The 18,141-nt window shown below is 57.6% G+C and overlaps 6 protein-coding genes across 6 annotated transcripts; 5 read left to right on the top strand and 1 right to left on the bottom strand.

Moving 5' to 3' along the window:
• Positions 1–1,593: 1,593 nt before the first annotated feature.
• Positions 1,594–2,637, top strand: KVR01_004458 (uncharacterized protein; the record flags this gene model as incomplete). The annotated part of the gene is made up of 2 exons (XM_044787482.1): positions 1,594–2,298; positions 2,365–2,637. The coding sequence occupies 2 exons, from the start codon at positions 1,594–1,596 to the stop codon at positions 2,635–2,637; spliced, it is 978 nt and encodes a 325-aa protein (XP_044646622.1).
• A 672-nt stretch (positions 2,638–3,309) lies between these two features.
• Positions 3,310–4,600, top strand: KVR01_004090 (uncharacterized protein; the record flags this gene model as incomplete). The annotated part of the gene is made up of 3 exons (XM_044786213.1): positions 3,310–3,660; positions 3,727–3,799; positions 3,873–4,600. The coding sequence occupies 3 exons, from the start codon at positions 3,310–3,312 to the stop codon at positions 4,598–4,600; spliced, it is 1,152 nt and encodes a 383-aa protein (XP_044646254.1).
• Positions 4,601–4,799: 199 nt separating this feature from the next.
• On the top strand, positions 4,800–6,918 carry KVR01_004385 (uncharacterized protein). Its single transcript, XM_044787769.1, has 3 exons — positions 4,800–5,682; positions 5,751–5,848; positions 5,932–6,918. The coding sequence occupies exons 1-3, from the start codon at positions 5,403–5,405 to the stop codon at positions 6,640–6,642; spliced, it is 1,089 nt and encodes a 362-aa protein (XP_044646549.1). The 5' UTR covers positions 4,800–5,402; the 3' UTR covers positions 6,643–6,918.
• A 1,158-nt stretch (positions 6,919–8,076) lies between these two features.
• On the top strand, positions 8,077–8,628 carry KVR01_004573 (uncharacterized protein; the record flags this gene model as incomplete). Its single annotated transcript, XM_044791115.1, has 1 exon — positions 8,077–8,628. One exon carries the CDS (start codon positions 8,077–8,079, stop codon positions 8,626–8,628), a length of 552 nt encoding a protein of 183 aa, XP_044646737.1.
• A 3,338-nt stretch (positions 8,629–11,966) lies between these two features.
• On the top strand, positions 11,967–15,786 carry KVR01_004568 (uncharacterized protein). The gene is made up of 3 exons (XM_044790129.1): positions 11,967–13,941; positions 14,042–14,788; positions 14,859–15,786. Exons 1-3 carry the CDS (start codon positions 13,475–13,477, stop codon positions 15,541–15,543), a joined length of 1,899 nt encoding a protein of 632 aa, XP_044646732.1. The 5' UTR covers positions 11,967–13,474; the 3' UTR covers positions 15,544–15,786.
• Positions 15,787–16,100: 314 nt separating this feature from the next.
• Positions 16,101–18,078, bottom strand: KVR01_004674 (uncharacterized protein; the record flags this gene model as incomplete). Its single annotated transcript, XM_044794745.1, has 4 exons — positions 16,101–17,410; positions 17,505–17,665; positions 17,914–17,950; positions 18,009–18,078. 4 exons carry the CDS (start codon positions 18,076–18,078, stop codon positions 16,101–16,103), a joined length of 1,578 nt encoding a protein of 525 aa, XP_044646838.1.
• Positions 18,079–18,141: the final 63 nt, after the last annotated feature.

Genomic DNA, 18,141 nt, shown 5'->3' with positions numbered 1-18,141 from the left:
GACATATTGACTACCGTGATGCAAATGCAATCCCAGTTATCCAGCCAGAGCCACACACAGCAAACAATTGTTTGAACCATACCGTGCGTTAGTGGGTACTAGAGATGGTCACTATAAACACCCTCTAAATAGAAAATTCCTTTTTTATAAGACTGACTTTAAATATACTTAAAGAGGAGAGAATATTGACTTTTAAGTAGTTAAATAGTATCTTAGTGTACTTCTAATAATAAGAGACTTAGGGAGGAAAAGTAGTTATAGAGAGAAGAAATGGACTTATAGAAGGACTTGTAGAAAGGAGAATGATTATAGAGAAGTTAAGGAGTGGAGGAGTACTTCTTCCCCTTCCTTCCTTTCTTCCTTCCTTCCTTTAACTTCAATTAAGTCCTTTACCTTCCTTCTTTAAGTTAATTAGTTAGAATCAACTACTAGTATATCTAGAGATTTAGAAGTAGGGCTATTAGAAGCAGGCCAATTAAAGTTAAAAAGCTAAAAAAGACCTAATAGGAAGGGGAAGGAAGGAATTCTCTCTTAGCTAGTTAGTATACCTAAGTAGGAGACTAACTATAGGGTAATAAGGAGAGAGTTACTTAGAAGGAAGGAGCCTCCCTAGTAAGTCTATTTCTACTCTTATAACCCCTTTTTCTCTATAACTGTTTTAAGCCTTTAGAATAACCTTATAATTTTAAAGTGATTATTAAGGCTTGATAATATATATTATTATAATCGTTAGATTAAAACGAATATTATAATAATAGCCTTAAAGGAAGAGAAGTAGTGTAGTAATTAAGAGGTTACTAGAAAGGTATGGATATTTATGGTGACCATCTCTAGTACCTACTAACGCACGGTATGGAATACTGAAGTCCACACTGCTTCCCTACACCCCAAGACAGACTTAAATACACATTTAGGCCGCACCCCAGCTAAATAAAACACAGATCAGAAGGAAGACAAGCAATCGATCGTACATGTATGTAGTAAGCCCAGCAACCACCCGCCGCCAAGCAGGGCCGCCGGGGCAGGAGAAGGCGTCCGTTCATGCCCGCCAAGCAGACGGAAAGCCCACCAGCCGGCGCTGCGGCTCCCCCGTCTGGAGATCTCCCCAAACGGGCAATTTTCTAGCGGCGGGGCTACAGGGCAGGTATGTAATGTACGCTGGCGGCCGTACTGCATGTGTGCGCTTTCACGAAATCTGCCTGGGTCGACGACTCTGAAGTCCCATCTTGAAACCGTGACTGACGGCCGGTTGTAGACGTTAGCGCGGCGGGGGCGGCGCGGCGGTGCGGTGCTGTTAGGGGAGGGGGTGTGATGAAACGCCAATCCTCTCGGTCCGATCTTCAGACTTGACCCCTACTTTTCCCTTTTTCAAACCCCTTCCCCATCACTGGCAGTTGCACCCCTGACGACAGACAGCCCTGCATGGCGGGATGGGAAGGTTATATACAAGCTTAATTCTTTTTTTAAGATGGCCCACGCGAAGGGGTGTGGTCGAGCCAAAGTCCAGCTGACTTTTGTTGGTCTGATAAATCTCCGGACGACAGGTGCATACTTTCTTGTTGGTTGTTTCTTTTCAGACGAGTACGAGTGAACATGGCGACGACACAGAGACCCCTATTATGGCTGCTCCTCAGCCTCATGGCCGCCACGGCCCACGCCCAAGGAGGCAGCATCATCCCGCCGGGTCTCACCTCGGACTTCACAACCAGCCTCGGCCTCGAGGTCAGCTATCAGGGGACGGGCAGCCGGTTCGACGGCATCCAAGACGGCAGCACGCTCCCGGCGGCGGCGGTGGCGACGGACCCCGTCTTTGCCCTCTCGGACCAGTCCGCCGTCAACACGCGCATCGCCTTCCTCGTCATGATGCTCGACACCACCGACCCGGCCGCCCCCGTGCTCCACTTCGCGCAGGACCAGTTCAAGGCCGACGGCGTGCAGACGGGCATCTCGTCGCAGGCGCAGCCCCTGGTCGCCTACGCCCCGCCCGGCAGCCTGGGCGAGACGGGCCAGCGCCAGTACTCGTTCCTGCTCTTCCAGGAGCCTTCGGGCACGACCATCTCCGGCCTGCCTCAGGCCGGCGAGACTCTTAATGTCGACCAGTTCCTCACGGCGAACAACATGAAGGGTGCCCGCGCGGGCGTTGGCATTCTGGTCGACAACAATGGCGGCGGCGGCGGCGGCGGAGGTGGTGGTGGTGCAGCACCGGCGCCCGTGCCGCCCGTGGCCCCGGGCACTACCCCCATCGCAACCTTCACCTCGATCATCCAGACGCCACCCGCCGTCACGCCCGGAGCTCCGGTAAGTCTTCCTCGTCCTACGGCCATGGCGTTGCACATTGAGCCTGACTGACTCGCTCTCACGTAGGCCCCTGTTGTGCCAACTCAGCCAGTCGCAACGCCCCAGCCTCAGCCTCAGCCTCAGCCTTCGGACAAACCGCGAACGTCGGAGGCGACAGGCGCGGCAACAAGCGGGGCGGCCCCTTCGGCTTCTGCAGGAGCTGGCGGCTCGGGCAGCTCGACTGGGGAGACGGGCTCTGGGAGTGGTATCGTCACGGCGGGTGGCAGTGTCCTCGAGGCCATCCCCGCACGGGCGCTGGCTGTGGTCGCTGGTCTCATTGGTGGCATCATGCTGGTATGAGAGGGACACCAGGTGTAATTTGATATGAATCAAAGGCCCGCCCGTCCTCTCCCTCGGGGCCTCTTCCTCGAAAGTAATGTTCAGCCCGGCGATCCTGCGGCTAACCACTTGAGACTTGAGGTCCGGACCTGGGCCATCATGCTGCGCACGTTGCACGTGCTGCAAACGATGGGTCGCGGGACGGCTGCTTGGGACTCCAGGGCTGGGACCCATGGACTCTGTGATCGAAATACAGAAAGGCCCAAGGATAGATGCTTACCTAGGTATTCAGTATGGCATCCAAGCATGCTTGAAGCTGCTGGATAGCCCAGTGTGAATCAATATACCCCCACATTAATTGATGAGAGAAGGCAATATTCCCAGCGTGAGACGGCGCACCGTTTTCTCTTAAGCGGTGCTGTTCTGAAGAAACGGTGACAAAACGGCACTAGACCGTTTCATCCGCCCTCCACCGTATCAGCGGTATCCAAGCAGAGTAGGATTCACACTCCGTCGGTGCTGCTGCCTAGCGCGTGAACGACATAATAAACGCGCTTACACCGATCAGCTCGAGTCGACGTCGTCCATACAAAGGCCATCCCCTTCGATCAAGACGTGTCGGCCGTTCGTGTTCTCTCCCACAATGACAAACAACATACCTTGTCCACGCCCCGCCCGAGCCGTCTCCCCAAGATGGCCAACACCGCCCCCCGAGTCGCCGAGGTAGAGCACGAGGAGGCCGCCGCCGCCGTCGACAAGAAGGCGCAGGCCCTCGCAGACAGGATCAGAACGAGCAAGCACCTCGTCGTCTTCACGGGCGCGGGCGTGTCGACCTCGGCCGGGATCGCGGACTTCAGGGGCCCCGAGGGCGCCTGGACGCTCATGGCGCAGGGGCGCGGGCATGACCTGCGGTCTATAGACACCCTGGAGGCGATACCCACGCCGACTCACATGGCCCTCGTTGAGCTGCAGAATCGCGGGGTGCTTAAGTATCTCATCAGCCAGAACTGCGATGGGCTGCATCGGAGGAGTGGGATCTTGCCTGTAATCAACCCACATGTCTACCCCGGACGCTTGTTGCGGGTGGAGACCTTGGGCTAATCAATACAGAGCATGGTTTCTGAGCTCCATGGAAACAGCAACCGCGAGTACTGCAAGGACTGCGGCAAGGAATACATCCGTGGTATGTCACTGTGCGTCAGCCCCGGGTGATTCACATACGACCGACTGACTCTGTCCTCCCCTCTCCTTCAAAGACTTCCGGGCCGTCGCACCCGACGAGCGCCCAGTGCATGACCACCGCACAGGCCGCAAGTGCGCGATCTGCGGCGGTATCCTCCTGGACAGCATCATCAACTTCGGCGAGGACCTGCCCGAGGCGGACTTTGAGCGCGCGCATGCGCACGCAGAGAAGTCCGACGTGTTTGTCGTCCTGGGCTCCTCGCTGACGGTGACGCCCGCAAACGAGATCCCGGAGATCCCGGGCCGCAAGCGTAACCCATTCCTGGCGATCTGTAACCTGCAGAAGACGCCGGTAGATGGCCTTGCTGACCTCAGGGTGTTCTCCAAGTCGGACGATCTGATGACACGCGTCATGGCGAAGCTGGATATCCCCATCCCGTCGTTCATCCTTCAGCGGCGCCTGATCATCACGAATGGACAGAATGCGAGGGGCAAGTTCCATCTCTTGATCACTGGCGTGGACGTAGATGGGACACCGAGCACATTCCTCCGTTCGGTCAGGTGTCGCAACAACAGGCGTGTCGCTCGCGCCGAGCCTCTAACGATAGACTTTCGCGGTGGCTTAGAGCCGGGGACCCGCGTTGAGCTCGAGCTCGAGTTCATGGGCAACTATGGCGAGCCAAATCTGTGTATCAACCATGATAATGGCGGCCAGGTCGATGAGTCGGTCACGTATGATCTCAAGTACAACCCCAGCAATGGAAGTTGGGATTATAGCAGGACGATTGATTTATCTGCTTAGTTTTGAGTTCACAAATGTTGAGATTAGCGTTCGTCTGTTTATGTGACTCACAGAAAATGTCAGATTGAGACTTCCTGTTAATTCTTCGAGTCGAGTAGTGGAGTGAAGCGTTGGGTCTTCCAGAAATTGTGTCTGGTACCCAAGTGCAACTGCACTTTAGCCACTTGAGCCTAGGGATGCCAATGCTCTCATCTTGCGAAAGATTTGAGGCAGCCAATTCTCCGACACATTCGTAAACTCGTGGTAAACCAGCTGCCCAGAACTGCGCGTCGAGCCGATGAAAAGAGGCGGTACGCTACTAGCTAAGCGACATGGCGAGCATGAGCCCACCCAGGTGGGCGAGGACGAAGACGGAATAGCGCTCGATTTCCATGCACGATCATCGTGAGCTCGGATGGGGAGAAGGCTTGTACACACAGGTCCAGAGCCCGCAGTCACGAGGCTGGAAGGGTCTTACGGGGGCTGAGCGGACTGTGACAGCGGGCCGACCCACCGGACAGGACCCGTCACGACGTAATGCCCCCACAGAACCAGGGGTTCAGCTTCAAATGTTTGGCCGGGGAGGACCGCATCGCGCGAGGGGCTGTGACTCGCGTCGCAAGCCGGAGCGGCGGTGGCAGAGAGACTAAGATTTCTGTCTTTTAGGTGACGATGTCCTCTCCGAGAGTCCCGCGCTCTCGTGTCGCCGCCGTTGTTTGGCTACTGCGACACTCGTCGGAACGGCTTGTTCAACATCTTTACGCCGCTACCAGAACAAGTATACGTGCCAATCCTCGAACGACCAGAAGAAAAAGCGCTCAACATGGTTCGCAAGAAGGCATTGTTGATCGGCATCAACTACGCCGGCACGGAAAACGAGCTCAACGGGTGCCACAACGATGTGGAAAACGTGCGCGATTTCCTGGTCAATGATCGCGGGTTCTCAGACGACTCCAAGAACATGGTGATCATGACCGACACACCGGAAAACGAGGGCACACCGTTCTGGCCGAGCGGCGAGAACATCCTGGCCGCGTTCAAGTGGTTGACATCATACAACAGAGACGGCGACATTGTGTGGCTGTCATACTCGGGGCACGGAGGTACGGCGATCTCAAACCCACCTGTGCAGGCGCAGACAGGTGATTATGGGCTGACAGCTCGACGGCAGGCCAGGTAAAGGACACGGATGATGGGCGGCCGACGGGCTTCGATGATACCATCTGCCCTGTCGACTTTACGGAGACGGGCCAAATATCCAGCGAGATTGTGAGCAACGACCAAGCCCAAGTGCAGTGTAGCCTGCGTGGCTGGCCGTGGCTGACCGTGACTGACGCGATGTTGCCGCACAGCTGCACAGAAGTATCATAAGCCCCATGAACCCCAACGCACGACTGACGATCCTGTTCGACTGCTGCCACTCGGGCTCGGCGTGCGAGCTGCCATTCGTATACCGGCCGGATGAGGATGGCAACATCAACCTGCTGGACCACCTGAAAAAGGGCAAGGCGCTGATCCACGCCGCGGGGGAGCTGATGCGAGGGGGTTTCAGCCGCGACAAGATCGCAGACGCCAAGATGCTTCTGGGTGGTGCGACGGACTTTTTCCACGGGCTGGCGCACGCGCGCGAGGAGGCAGACGAGGAGGGACTGGCGGCTGAGACGTTCTCGGACGAGAAGGACTGGCATACGGAAGGGAAGGACGTGTGGATGTTCTCGGGCTGCCGGGATGACCAGACGTCTGCGGACGCGACCATCTCGGGGTCGGCGACGGGGGCCATGTCGTGGGCTTTCATCGGGACGATGAGGGAGGAGCCCGGCCTGACCTATCGAGAGGTATGTGCTTTCCTGGCAGTGTCAGTGGACATGTGTGATGTGGATGGGAGACTGATGAAGGGGCAGATATTGCTGGCCACCCGAGGGAAGCTGGTGGACAATTACGAGCAGATCCCGCAGCTCAGTTGTGGGGGGCGTTATGACCTCGACGAGCCTCTCAGGGTAAGCACAGTGGCCTCTCACTCTGGCGAGAAGTCACTTCCAGGCACTGACAGTCAGCAGCTATGATTCTGACGACCGAAGAAGACGAAGCATCGAGGGTGGGATGGATGGATGATGGACGATGGGCGATGGACGAGGGACGATGGACGAGGGACGATGGATGAGGGACGAGGGACGAGGTCGATTGCATTGGCGCGGAGTCGAACTGGTTGTTTGCACTTTGCGCATGAATCGTGGCATATTGACTTCCAAGCATAGGCGTCATAGAAGATCTTAAAATGGGATGCATGACTGTTTGATGGGTTCTCGGTGGCTCCTAGAGTATCGGTCTTGTCATGATCATGAAGTATGAAATGATGGCAGATGAAGTCGAAGAGAGGAGGGCCTGAGGTGGTAGTGACAAGCTTGGTTGGCCGTGTGTCGGCACAGTGTGCGCCAGCCAAGTCGCAGTGGCCCAAGCTCCCTGCCCAGTGCCCACCAAGCTTCGAGCTACTGTACTCGGGTACCTGGTACGGCAAGCTGCGACCTCACCTTGAACCAAGCACATCAACTTTTGATCTCAATCTCAACCTCGTCCACCCACCAACACAGGGCAGCACACTTACTCCCGCTGCCAATTCATCATAATCATCGACTAGCTATCTTTTCTTTCTTCTGTGCACTTACGTGTGCCATCCTCGAGAATGGAGCGCAATCAGCCCGCCGCGGCGGCTAGCCTCCTTGGTAAGCAAGCTCCTTGGTCGCCCGCCGTCCTCCTTGCTCCACCGTTCACGACCGTTTGCCAGGCAGTCAGTCACTGACCATCTCCCAGACCAAGAGGGAAAGATCGTCGCCGAGATCCTCACAAGCTATCGTGATCTCGTCAACTTCGCCACAGAGCCCATAACCAACAAGACCTCCACCGGCCAGGCCTCGTACAACAGCATGGCCATGGACCTGGAGACCCAGACTCTGGTATGTCTCTTTTTTTGTCTTTCCCCGCCCCACCACCGAAACCTGTGCTCCGGGAGGGTTTCCACTGACTTCGTCCCACAGATAAAATCGGTCGAGAACCTGCTCTCCCTGACCCGCCGCATCCGCGAGCTCTGGATAGTCGGGCCCTTGCGCAAGCCCGGCGAGGGCGACCGCACCGAGGAGACCATCCGCTCCGAGACCCAGCAGGTCCTCGCCATGCTCAACCAGCTCCGCGCCAACAGGCGTAAGTGGCTCGTCAGCGAGGGCGGTGGCTACGGCCAGTTCGAGGCCGGCGAGCTGGCCCGGCCGCCGCTGCCCGGCGTGCCTGGCTCTGCTGCCCCCGGCGCGGGCTCCACGCCGGCCCCTACGAACGGCACGGCGCCTCAGGCGGGCGAGACGGCTTAGGATGCTTGTCCGTCGGATGATGGCTACGTGCTGGAGGGCCCGCGGCAGCTGGACGGGGCGGAATCTGTGCTTGCGGGGTTCGACTCTGCGCCTGCGGAATTTGAACCTGCGGCTTCCGAGGCGGAATCTGCTACTGCGGAGATGAGATCGGCAGGCCCAGAGGACGAAGCGACTGCTGCCGAGGGGGGGCCCACGGCTGCAGGAGGAGAGGGTGCCAAGCTGACCAGGGAGGGGCTCCCCGTTGAAGATGAGGAGCACAGGGACATGGACGTGACGGGGAGAAATGCGCGCAGGCCTTCCCTGCCCTCACCCGACGAGCTGGCGGCCAGGATGTACGCGCGCATGGCCATGGAGGAGCAGGAGCCGCCGTCGCCGGCTGACGCGCCGACCAGGAGTTTCGCGCGGGGTCTCACAGCCCTCAGCGCCGAAGGCAGGACCCTAGGGCAGGATTTTGGCGAGGCCTTGAAGTCGCCGACGTTTCCTGGCGACCCCACGCCGGGAACCCCGGATACCTCTACTGCCGCCCGCCAGCAGGCCGACGACAGTGACACGCCGTCTGTCACGATGGACGAGGACAGTGACTCTGATCCGCCTTCGAGGTTGCGGGCACCCCCCTCGGAGGATGAGGCCGAGACGCGCCACTCGGCGACTGCCAGGGGCCTGTTTGAGTCTCCTGCAACGGTGTTTCGGTAGCCTCCAGGGAGATGAGGAACCTCCGCAGGGGGGAGAGTAGACTGTCCTCGGAGAACGAGGCTCTGAATGGCTGTGCTCTGCAGTCCACACCCACTTACGGTCCTACCGGCTGTCCCCTACCACCGCCTCGGTGACTTTTGAGGACGCAGAAGTGTGCAACGGAAGGCGCGACTCCTAGCCACACGCCTTGACCGTCCGGCCAAAAGACCATAATAACCAATCTGCCTATTGGTTATCTCTAGCAGTACATAAGACCCGTACCGTCACTAAGTGACGGGACAGGAAAGGCGTTCAATATCCAGCGGCTCATTCTTACTTTTATGGTGATTGGAAGGGAAGCCTGATAAATCGAATACATTGGTAGCCTCGACAACGAGGCACTCAGCGGACCGATTGCGATGGAATGCGCCACCGAGGGCAAGCGTCATGAGCACTCCGGGCTCATAGACTCACATTAGTGTAGACTTTTATTGTTTGTAAGTTAAATGTGCCGAAACAAGATGACCGAAAAGTCGATCTCGGTACTTCATTGTGTTGCCGCCGGCTATCATCAAGAAAGCCCAAGAGCACCTATTTACCCAACTTACATGCTGAGAATTGACACCAACAAGGTCACCTACAGAATGCGGCCGTCTCATGCGTCCCGTGTGGACATACGTTTGGCGATGAGGAAAGATAGTCCCGCCCCTGTTCATCCTTGCAGCGTGTTAGAGAAGCACAACCAGAGCGTGCGTGCTGCTCTCTCTGTACATATAGATGTATCACGAAAAGACCGCAGTGATATGAGGACCGGTTAGTTAACCACCCGCGCGGGCAGTGATAGAATATCAAACACCAACCCAAAGCAATGTATGGGTGTGAAAATCCAGCTAATAGAGGTGCCGCTGACCACAGCACGGGGGAGTCACCGAAAAGAGGTCGTCGACGTTTTGTATCAACGTGGGTGTCTTTTGACTCTTATGTGCTCGCTGGCGACGTTGGTGCAAGCGTTGCTCGGGGTCGAGGTTTGAATTCTCAACCACTCGTATGATTGATAAGTGTTCTTCACAGTAAAAGTGTTCCAGACCTCGAGCTTCGATCTTGCTTGGAAACTACCGATCGTCACCCGGGGCTCTAGATGGGACTTCCTCACAGCCAACAACAGAAGTTAAGCTATACGGCCGGCTTAGCTGTCATAACTATTACATTCCGGTGGATCAGCTCTGAGACACTCTGGTGTGCAACCTTGGAATAAATAGTCCATGTGTCTATTTCTTTGACGTGAACCCTTCTTCGGTTTCGAGAACAAAAATGCCGTGACTTACTCCTGGCAACGCTTGAATAAGATGTTTCATTCTAACTTCAGCGGGCCGTAAGCAAGCACTGACCCAGGCAGTTGATTGAAACAACCTTGGGAGCATTTCATATCTTCGCTCCCGAAAGTTGATACGGCTCGCAACGTCACAGACATAACATGCCTAGCCCAGTGCCCAGGACTTCGCCTGACTGCCCAATATTACAATGCACTTGCAATTATAGCAGCAGTACCGGCCAGCTCGGGCTGAGCCACCAAGTACTGGAGAAAGACAACTAACTTGGGCCATTGGCTGAAATACAGATACAGACACCATTGTTGGTTAAACAGTAAGCGACAACGGCTTCATGTGGCGGCCCCGCGCTGTGCAATGTAACCCCTGCCGCCTTGCCCAGCAGGACAAGCACGGCAGCCAAGCAGGCGGTGCTGGCTTGTGTGGGGACAAGCTTTGGGCAAGCAATCGGGGCGACTGGGCAACGACGGGGCAGTCGAGTGACTAAAAAGTCTTGATGTCTTGGCCCAACGGCCGAGCAGCAACGTCGGCGACGGTGGTTGTGATGTCTGTAATCTTCAGCAGATCGACCTTGGAACTGCGAAACAAGAGAGAGGCAGACAGACGCCCGAGTAAGGTTGGCGTGCTTATTATCATTAGCCCTGGGAGGGTGCATTTGGTCGTGTCACGGTTACGAGGACGGAATGACAGCGTATTACCAAACAGCTTCCGCATGCGGTTCCTTGGCTGTCAAAGGCCGTCGGGGCAGTGGCCATCAGCAGCATCAGGGCCCGGCCGTGTGGTCTTGGCCCCAGCACTGGCCAGCGGCGATCTCTCTGGGGTCTGCCAGTCTGCCCGGGCCCAAGCTCACGGTAACATGGTGGTGCGGACTGGGATGCCCTGAGATGGCAAGTTGCATCCAGGCAGCCGCCGGTCATGTCTTTTGTATCCTGATCGATGCGATAGCGAGAGGAAAGGAAGGAGTCTGTCGATGTTACCAAGGTAAGGTAGTTGTCGCTCTCGCAAACAGCAGCAGCAGCACGCTGGGCCTGCCTGGCACTGGCTGGTGCTTTTCCCAGATGGGGCAATAACATTCGTGCGTGCACATTCTGGGCGAGGCAGGCAGGCTGGCAGGCAGTCGCAGGCTGGGCACGTCGGTGAGGGAGGGGAAGAAGGGCTAGAGCGACATGCTGTGGCTTCTCCAACGGGCGGAACTTCAAGCTTAGAGGCACGGAGTACGGAGTACTCCGTCCAGGCGCGGCAAGACGGGGGTATCGACGGGAGGAAAACGGGGAACTGATAGGAAGGAACTTTGAAGACTGGGTACCCTGACCCTCTCTCTGGTTTGTCGACAGCCGCGATCGTCAGTCGTCCTCAGTCAAACATCAATCAATCAATTAATTACCCAAACCATGCAGACCAGACTAGGCCAGCCAGCCAGCCAGCCAACCAACCAACCAACCAACCAGCCAACAGTCCAGCGCATCATCCATCGCTCACAACCCGACGTGCAATCCGACGGGAACATCTGGACGGGCATGCATGCATGCACATGGCCCAGCAGCCCAGCTGGACCTGTTCGATGCAACATGCAGACATGACGACCTGGGGGACGACCTGGGGGACGACAGCCGAGCACCCAATCATCGGCCCTGATCCGAATTGCATCGACAATCAACCCCCCCTCCCCCATTCGTGCGGCACACTTGTCAGCTAGGCCATCCCTCGGCTTGCCCCGATCCAGAAGGTGCCTGGCGTCCTGGGAACTTTTTTACGAGTTCGAATCCTCTCTCGAAGCCAGCCCGTCGAGCCAGCGGGCAATGCAATGCACGCCTTGGGCACTAGAATCCTTCTAGTCCTTCTAGAACGCCATCCCTCCCGGGGCAGGGCTCCGCCGTGATAACGGACGCCAACCAATGTGCTACGCCAGCCCAGGTTTACCACAGTCCTGTGTGTCGAGGGTGGCGAGGGTCTCCGCAGTCCACCATAATAGTCTCCGGCCATGCTGCTGGCCGCCTTGCCGCGCATGTGCAGTACCGCTCAGAGAGGACGGGACGGTTCAGCTTCGAGGGCCATCGTGGCAGCGTGGCAGCGTGGCTCTAGCCTTGCCTTGCCGAGGTCTGTCCCACACAGATGGTCCATGGTACGGAGCACACTGAGGATCGCTAGGCAGTCAGGCAGTCATGTACAACATGCCCGGCACGAGGGGGACAAGGCAACCGATGCCATGTTGACGAACCCCAATTACACACGTTGGCTCGCCGGGCCTCACCTCATATCGCCTGCTGCCGCCCGCCAAGTACACGCATCTGCTGATATCCCATCCAACATCAACAAAACCCTCGAGGCGTCGGCAGTAAGCCGCGAGGGCTGAGGGAGGATGTGCCCACCCGGCCCATCGGCCATTTTGTCACGAATACAGGCATACTGATAAAGATGCGCCGTTGTATGACCCTCGACAAAAACTCTTCACGCGACCGCTGAGCACGCAACCTTATCAGTGGGGTGGCGACCTGCCAATTGCAGCAGAACCGCCAAGCCGCCAGTCCGTATTTGACCGAGTTGGAGAGCAGCCAGCAGCCAGCAGCCATGTCTCGACTCTCGAGCACGAAGTCCCGCCAAGATCTTACTGTGCCGTTTCCCACCCACGGTCTGCCAGGTTTCCCCCGCCCCAATCGGTCCTTACCATCACCGTGGCCACCGGCATGGTCGCGTGGGTTCCGTCCAGTTTTTGCTGTTCTTCTAATCTTCCAGCCCTCTGGCATCGTTTGCGATCCGGATTGGTTCAAACAGCACATGGGCCGAGGTACAACCGAAGTGCTCACAGACAACCGTGGTGCAAACGAGATATCGATAATATCCTGTCATGTGCTGTCGTAAAAACCAAAACAAATACAAGACGTCAGCATTCAACAATCGCGGTGGCCACTAGAGATTACCCTAGGGCAGACTGGGTAGTGGTTGGATAGGCCCTTTTACCTTTTTGCCTCTGTCAATCTCAGGTCCGGCCCCGTGCGCTCGTCGATTTAACGTTGCAGTAGTGTAGGCTGGAACCTGTCGGCCTGCCGGTCACCCTATGGACCGCCACGCTCGCTGCCCCCAAAACACCCGCCAACGAATCAGGGCACCTCGGCTGCCGTCGCCCGACCCTTGAGCCTCCCCATCTTCCCATTCACCTGTGTCAGGGGCCCCTGCACATGGGTGATGGGCCATTCCAGGGTGGTTGTTGGGGTGGAGACCACATGCGGAGGCGTGCGGCGGGACTAACAGTAACATTTGAATCGTCCTCGTTGCGCTAGGTTCCATCACCGCGGCTAGGTCATTTCTGGCTGTATCCAGCTACCTGGTCTGGCCTAGATAGACTTACATGGGTGACATGGGTGAATGAAGGGCACACATCTGAGCAGGGGCGAGATCAACCCGAGGCCCTGCAGCTTGTTCCAGCGAGCGAGAGAGAATAAAGTTGCTGGCATGTCCCAGGTCGTTTGCCTTTGCACGCCTCCCCCCTCCCTGCCCCCTCTTCCACCCTCTCCCCAAACTTCCATTCATCAGGTTCAGCCATGTCGCAGACCGTGAACTTGGACAGAGCCGAGATCGCTCAGGCTGAAGTTGCCATCCATGGCACTGAGCCTGGCCCACCTCTGGGCACGGTCGACGAGCTGAGGGCCGGCAAGGGCAGCATCGATGTCACAAACATCCCTGACAGCTCCCACGGCGGCGACGGCCTGCTCGACGAAGACTACCCCTTTCCCACAGAAGAGGAGCTGCGCACACTCCGCAGGGTCTCCGGCAAGATCAACTGGGCTGCCTACTCGGTTGCCGTCTGTGAGCTGGGAGAGCGTTTCTCCTACTACGGCTCCAGCATACTCTACACCAACTTTGTAGTCCACGCTCTCCCAGATGGCTCCAATACCGGTGCTGGGTACGGTCGTGGAGGCCAGTCCGGCGCCTTGGGTCTCGGCTCTCGCGCCGGCCAGGGCATTTCACTCACAAACCAGTTCTTTGCCTACCTGGTTCCTCTGTTCGGGTGAGTTCTTCGCCTACAAGGCGTGCTACTTGGTCGATTCAAACGGCACAGTCGCAGGGCAGCAAACGAGCGAATGAATACATGCTAACCTGTGTCTCAGTGGCTGGCTCGCTGACGCCAAACTCGGCCGCTACAAGGTCATTCACATCGCCATCTGTGTCTCCATGATTGCCCACGTTATCCTGGTGGCTGCTTCAGCCCCCAGCGTCATCACCCACCCCAACAACTCTCTCGGCGCCTTCGTCATCGGCATGCTCGTTCTGTGTATCGGCACCGGTCTGTTCAAGGCCAACGTGGCACCGCTTCTGGCCGAGCAGAATCACGACCGCCGCATGTACGTCGAGACCACCAAGAAGGGCGAGAAGGTCATCGTCGACCCCGCCGTCACAAACACCCGTATCTTCCTCTACTACTACATGGCCATCAACCTCGGCTCCCTGTCCGGCCAGATCTCCATGGTCTATGTTGAGCTGTACGTCGGCTTCTGGCTGGCCTTCCTGCTCCCAACCGTCATCTTCGCCATCTGCCCAATCATCCTCTTCCTCATGAAGAAGAAGTACACCCTGAGCCCTCCTACCGGCTCCGTCCTGGGCAAATTCTTCAAGATGTTTGGCCTGGCCATGAGGGGGAACTGGGGCAAGATCTTCAACCCGCCCAGCTTCAAGCGCAGCTTCACCTGGGATGCTGTTCGCCCGTCCAACATTCCCGTCGAGAGCCGGCCGGGCTGGATGACCTACGATGACGAGTGGGTCGACGAGGTCCGACGTGGTCTCAAGGCCTGCAAGGTCTTCCTCTTCCTGCCAATCTTCTTCCTGGCTTACAACCAGATGACCAACAACCTCACCACGTAAGTATTTATCTCATTTCCGGCGTCTTACCGCCACTCATGATGCGATCACGAGCTAACAACCCGCCAGGCAAGCCTCGACCATGGAGCTGCACGGCGCGCCGAATGACCTGATCCAGAACCTCAACCCCATCTCCATCGTCATCATGATCCCCATCCTGGACCGATTCGTCTACCCGGGCCTGCGCAGGATCGGTATCAACTTCACCCCGCTGAAGCGCATGGCCTTCGGCTTCGGCTTCTCCGCCATGTCCATGGTCGCCGCCGCCGTCATGCAGTACTACATCTACAAGATGTCCCCCTGCGGCGACCGCACCACCGACGAGGGCTGCGTGGCGCCCATCAACGTGTGGGCCCAGTGCCTGCCCTACGTGCTGGTCGGCCTGTCCGAGATCTTCACCAACACCACGTCGTACGAGTACGCATTCTCCAAGGCGCCAGACAACATGAAGTCGGTGGTGATGAGCGTCAACCTGTTCATGTCGGCCGTGTCGTCGGCGCTGGGCCAGGCGTGGACCCCGCTGGCCGGCGACCCCAACTGGGTGTGGAACTACGGGTCCGTGGCCATCATCGCCGCGGCGGGCGGCGTCGGGTTCTGGCTGTGCTTCAAGGACCTCGACAAGGAGGAGGACAAGTGGAACAACCTCAAGAAGTCCGAGTACAAGGGCAGCCAGCAGCCCAACGCGGGCCACACCGGTGCCGACAAGAGCCTCGAGGCCGAGGGGGTTAATGAGGTTCCTAGTGAGAAGATCTAGGCTGGTCGGGGCGGGGCGTTTTCTTTTTAGAAGAAGGAGATATCCAATCCACCCAGAAGGGGCTCTTGGGATCATGGTGAGATGGATTGATGGATGGGCCTTGATTATGAGGACTTCCCTCTCTCTCTCTTCCTGTAGTCTCCCATTTATTAATGAGCCTAGCCGAGTCAGCCAGCCCACTGCGGTAGAATGTGGTGGTTGCTGTGGAACTGAGTATATTTAAATATGATTGTAATGATGTAATGATGTGTGTGTATGTGTGTGTATGTATTCATATATCCTGAGGTCCGGTCCCCTCTTGTACATAGATTGGGGTTGAATGCCCCCCGGACCACATGCAAGGAGACAGACTTGACATGCCATTATTCTGGGTTGCTGCGACCCACCTTGGACATGGTAAATATCATACAATTAACATGCATATTGTATTCTCTCTGCACAATTATTAGCATTGTGTCTTTTTTTGTTTAAAAACAAAGCTGGGTCTTAAGCTTTTACCACTCTATAAAGGTGCCATATATGTTTTATATGTATGGGCATCGGAAACGAAAACCCACTTATACAATTAAAAAGGAAACAAATGCGGCAAATGGAACTGTGCCGTATCCCGCGAGGGGACCAGGTACGCTTCTGGGAGAGCCCGCGGTGGCTACTGCTGCTGGCCCTGTCCCGGTCGGCTTGGTGGTGGTGCCGAGGGAGGAGGAGGAGGATATGCCGGCCCCTGTCGACGGCGACGGCGAGGGTGCACCGTGGACCGTGGCGGCGGCGTTTCCTGATGACGAGACACCCGCTGTTGCTACTGCATGGGACCCAGCCGCCTGCGCGGCACCCGGTGGGGTCTCGGGCTGCGCCGGCGCCTTCAGGTCTGCCGCGGCGGCCTCGGACGTGCCCGGGCTGGTCCCCTCCTCCTCCACTGCGGGTGATGATAATGATGATGGTGGTGGTGACGGTAGGGCAGGCGGCGGCGAGGCACCCGCCGGTTTCCCCCCTTGCTGTGCCTCCGCGAACGCTGCGCCAGAGTCCGGACGGGGTGAAGCACCTGCAGCACCACCGTCCTCGGCGGCGGAGGCTGTTGGCCTGGATGATGATGATGATGATGATGTCTTCTCCTCCTCCGCCCCACCAGCCCCAGCCGACGACGACGGCGGGCCACCACCACCGGAAACCACACTGCAGTACCGCAGGAACTGGGCAAACTTGCCCGCCAGGTAGTCAGGGTCGCCCGGGCCCCCCGTGGTGAGCCCCGCCGTCTGCCCCGCGTTGCGGCCGGCGCAGTCCTCGCAGCCGCGGTGGTAGGCCATGAAGGCCGACCCGGGGCGGCACAGGCGGGGTGTCTTGCCCATCGACTGCGCCTCGAGGTAGGCGCTGTTGCACGGGCTGAAGCAGGCCGCCGGGATCAGGTCGTTCGATAAGTCGCGGGGCTTCTGCGGGTGGGACTTGTTGTTGTTATTGTCGTCCAAGACGCTGAGGTTGGCGGCGCTGTGCTGCTGCTGCTGCTGTTGGAGCCGGCGCCCCAGGGCGCCGCCCGGCCTGGCGAAGATGTCGAAGCCCAGCCCGAACCGCGCCGGGTCGAGGTCGAAGTAGCCCTCGTTGAGCGGGAACCTCCCGTTCCCGGCTCCGCTGAGGACCAGGGCCCTGGCGGGCGCGCAGTGCGCTGCCTGGCACGTGAACTCGTCCGCGGGCGAGTCGGACCATGCGTCGCAGGGCTGTGGCCTCGGCGGGGAGCAGTTGGTCCCCGGGGGGCAGCCCCATGTGAGGTCTGAGCCCGGGCCGGACGGGGGCGGGGCGGTGGCCGATGGGGCTGATGTGATGGCGCATGTGCTTATTGTGTGTTGGGCGGCTGGTTCTGTGGGTGTTGGGTCTGGCTCTGCTGGAGTGGGAACCGTGGCCGTCTCTTGTGTTGATGAGGGTGTCGGGGACGTTTGGGCGCTTGTTTCTGTCCCTGTACTACGTTCCGGCACCCTTAGTGTCACTGTGACTGGCGGAATTGTCGATGTCACGGTCTGTGGTTCCGTCGTCCCGTCTAACGTTGCTGTTGATGGAGGCGTCGAGGCCGGTGGTGAAAGCGTCGAGACTGTTGTAGGTGCTACCGAGGCAATACTTGGGTCTGTGGTAGGGACGGCTTGAGTTGTTGTTATCTGTTCGCAAAAGGAGACCTGATAGTTGCATGGTGATTAGTTCAGGCTTTGAGGATAAGCCGGGCCCATGGAACAGAACATACCTGAATAGTTGCTGTGCCCGTCCTTGTTGCGTAAAGGCCTGTCCCGGTGGTGCGTGTTGACCAGGCAGGGCCGCCTATTTCTGGGGGATTGCTGAATACTTCTGGTTGATAGACGAGGTATGTGCTTGTGGAAGTGACCAGCCTGGTGCTGCAGGAGCTTTGGATCTGCCTTGGTTGAACTTCGCCCTGGAGGATGGTCAGCCCGCCTGCAATCGTGAAGATATCTTTCGTATAGGGGACAGACATACTTTCGACGCCAGCACCCTGAGGCTTATTAGCGCTGTCATGGCGAGGGTCTTGTAAAGAGGCTGCATTATTGCATGGGTTCGCTGATGAGAAGATCAATGCGACAGAACACGGGCTCGAAGTTTGCAAGG

Source organism: Diaporthe batatas (genome assembly GCF_019321695.1).
Source record: "Diaporthe batatas strain CRI 302-4 chromosome Unknown Contig00004, whole genome shotgun sequence".
Classification (NCBI taxonomy): domain Eukaryota; kingdom Fungi; phylum Ascomycota; class Sordariomycetes; order Diaporthales; family Diaporthaceae; genus Diaporthe; species Diaporthe batatas.
This window is presented reverse-complemented; position numbering and strand designations above follow the sequence as displayed.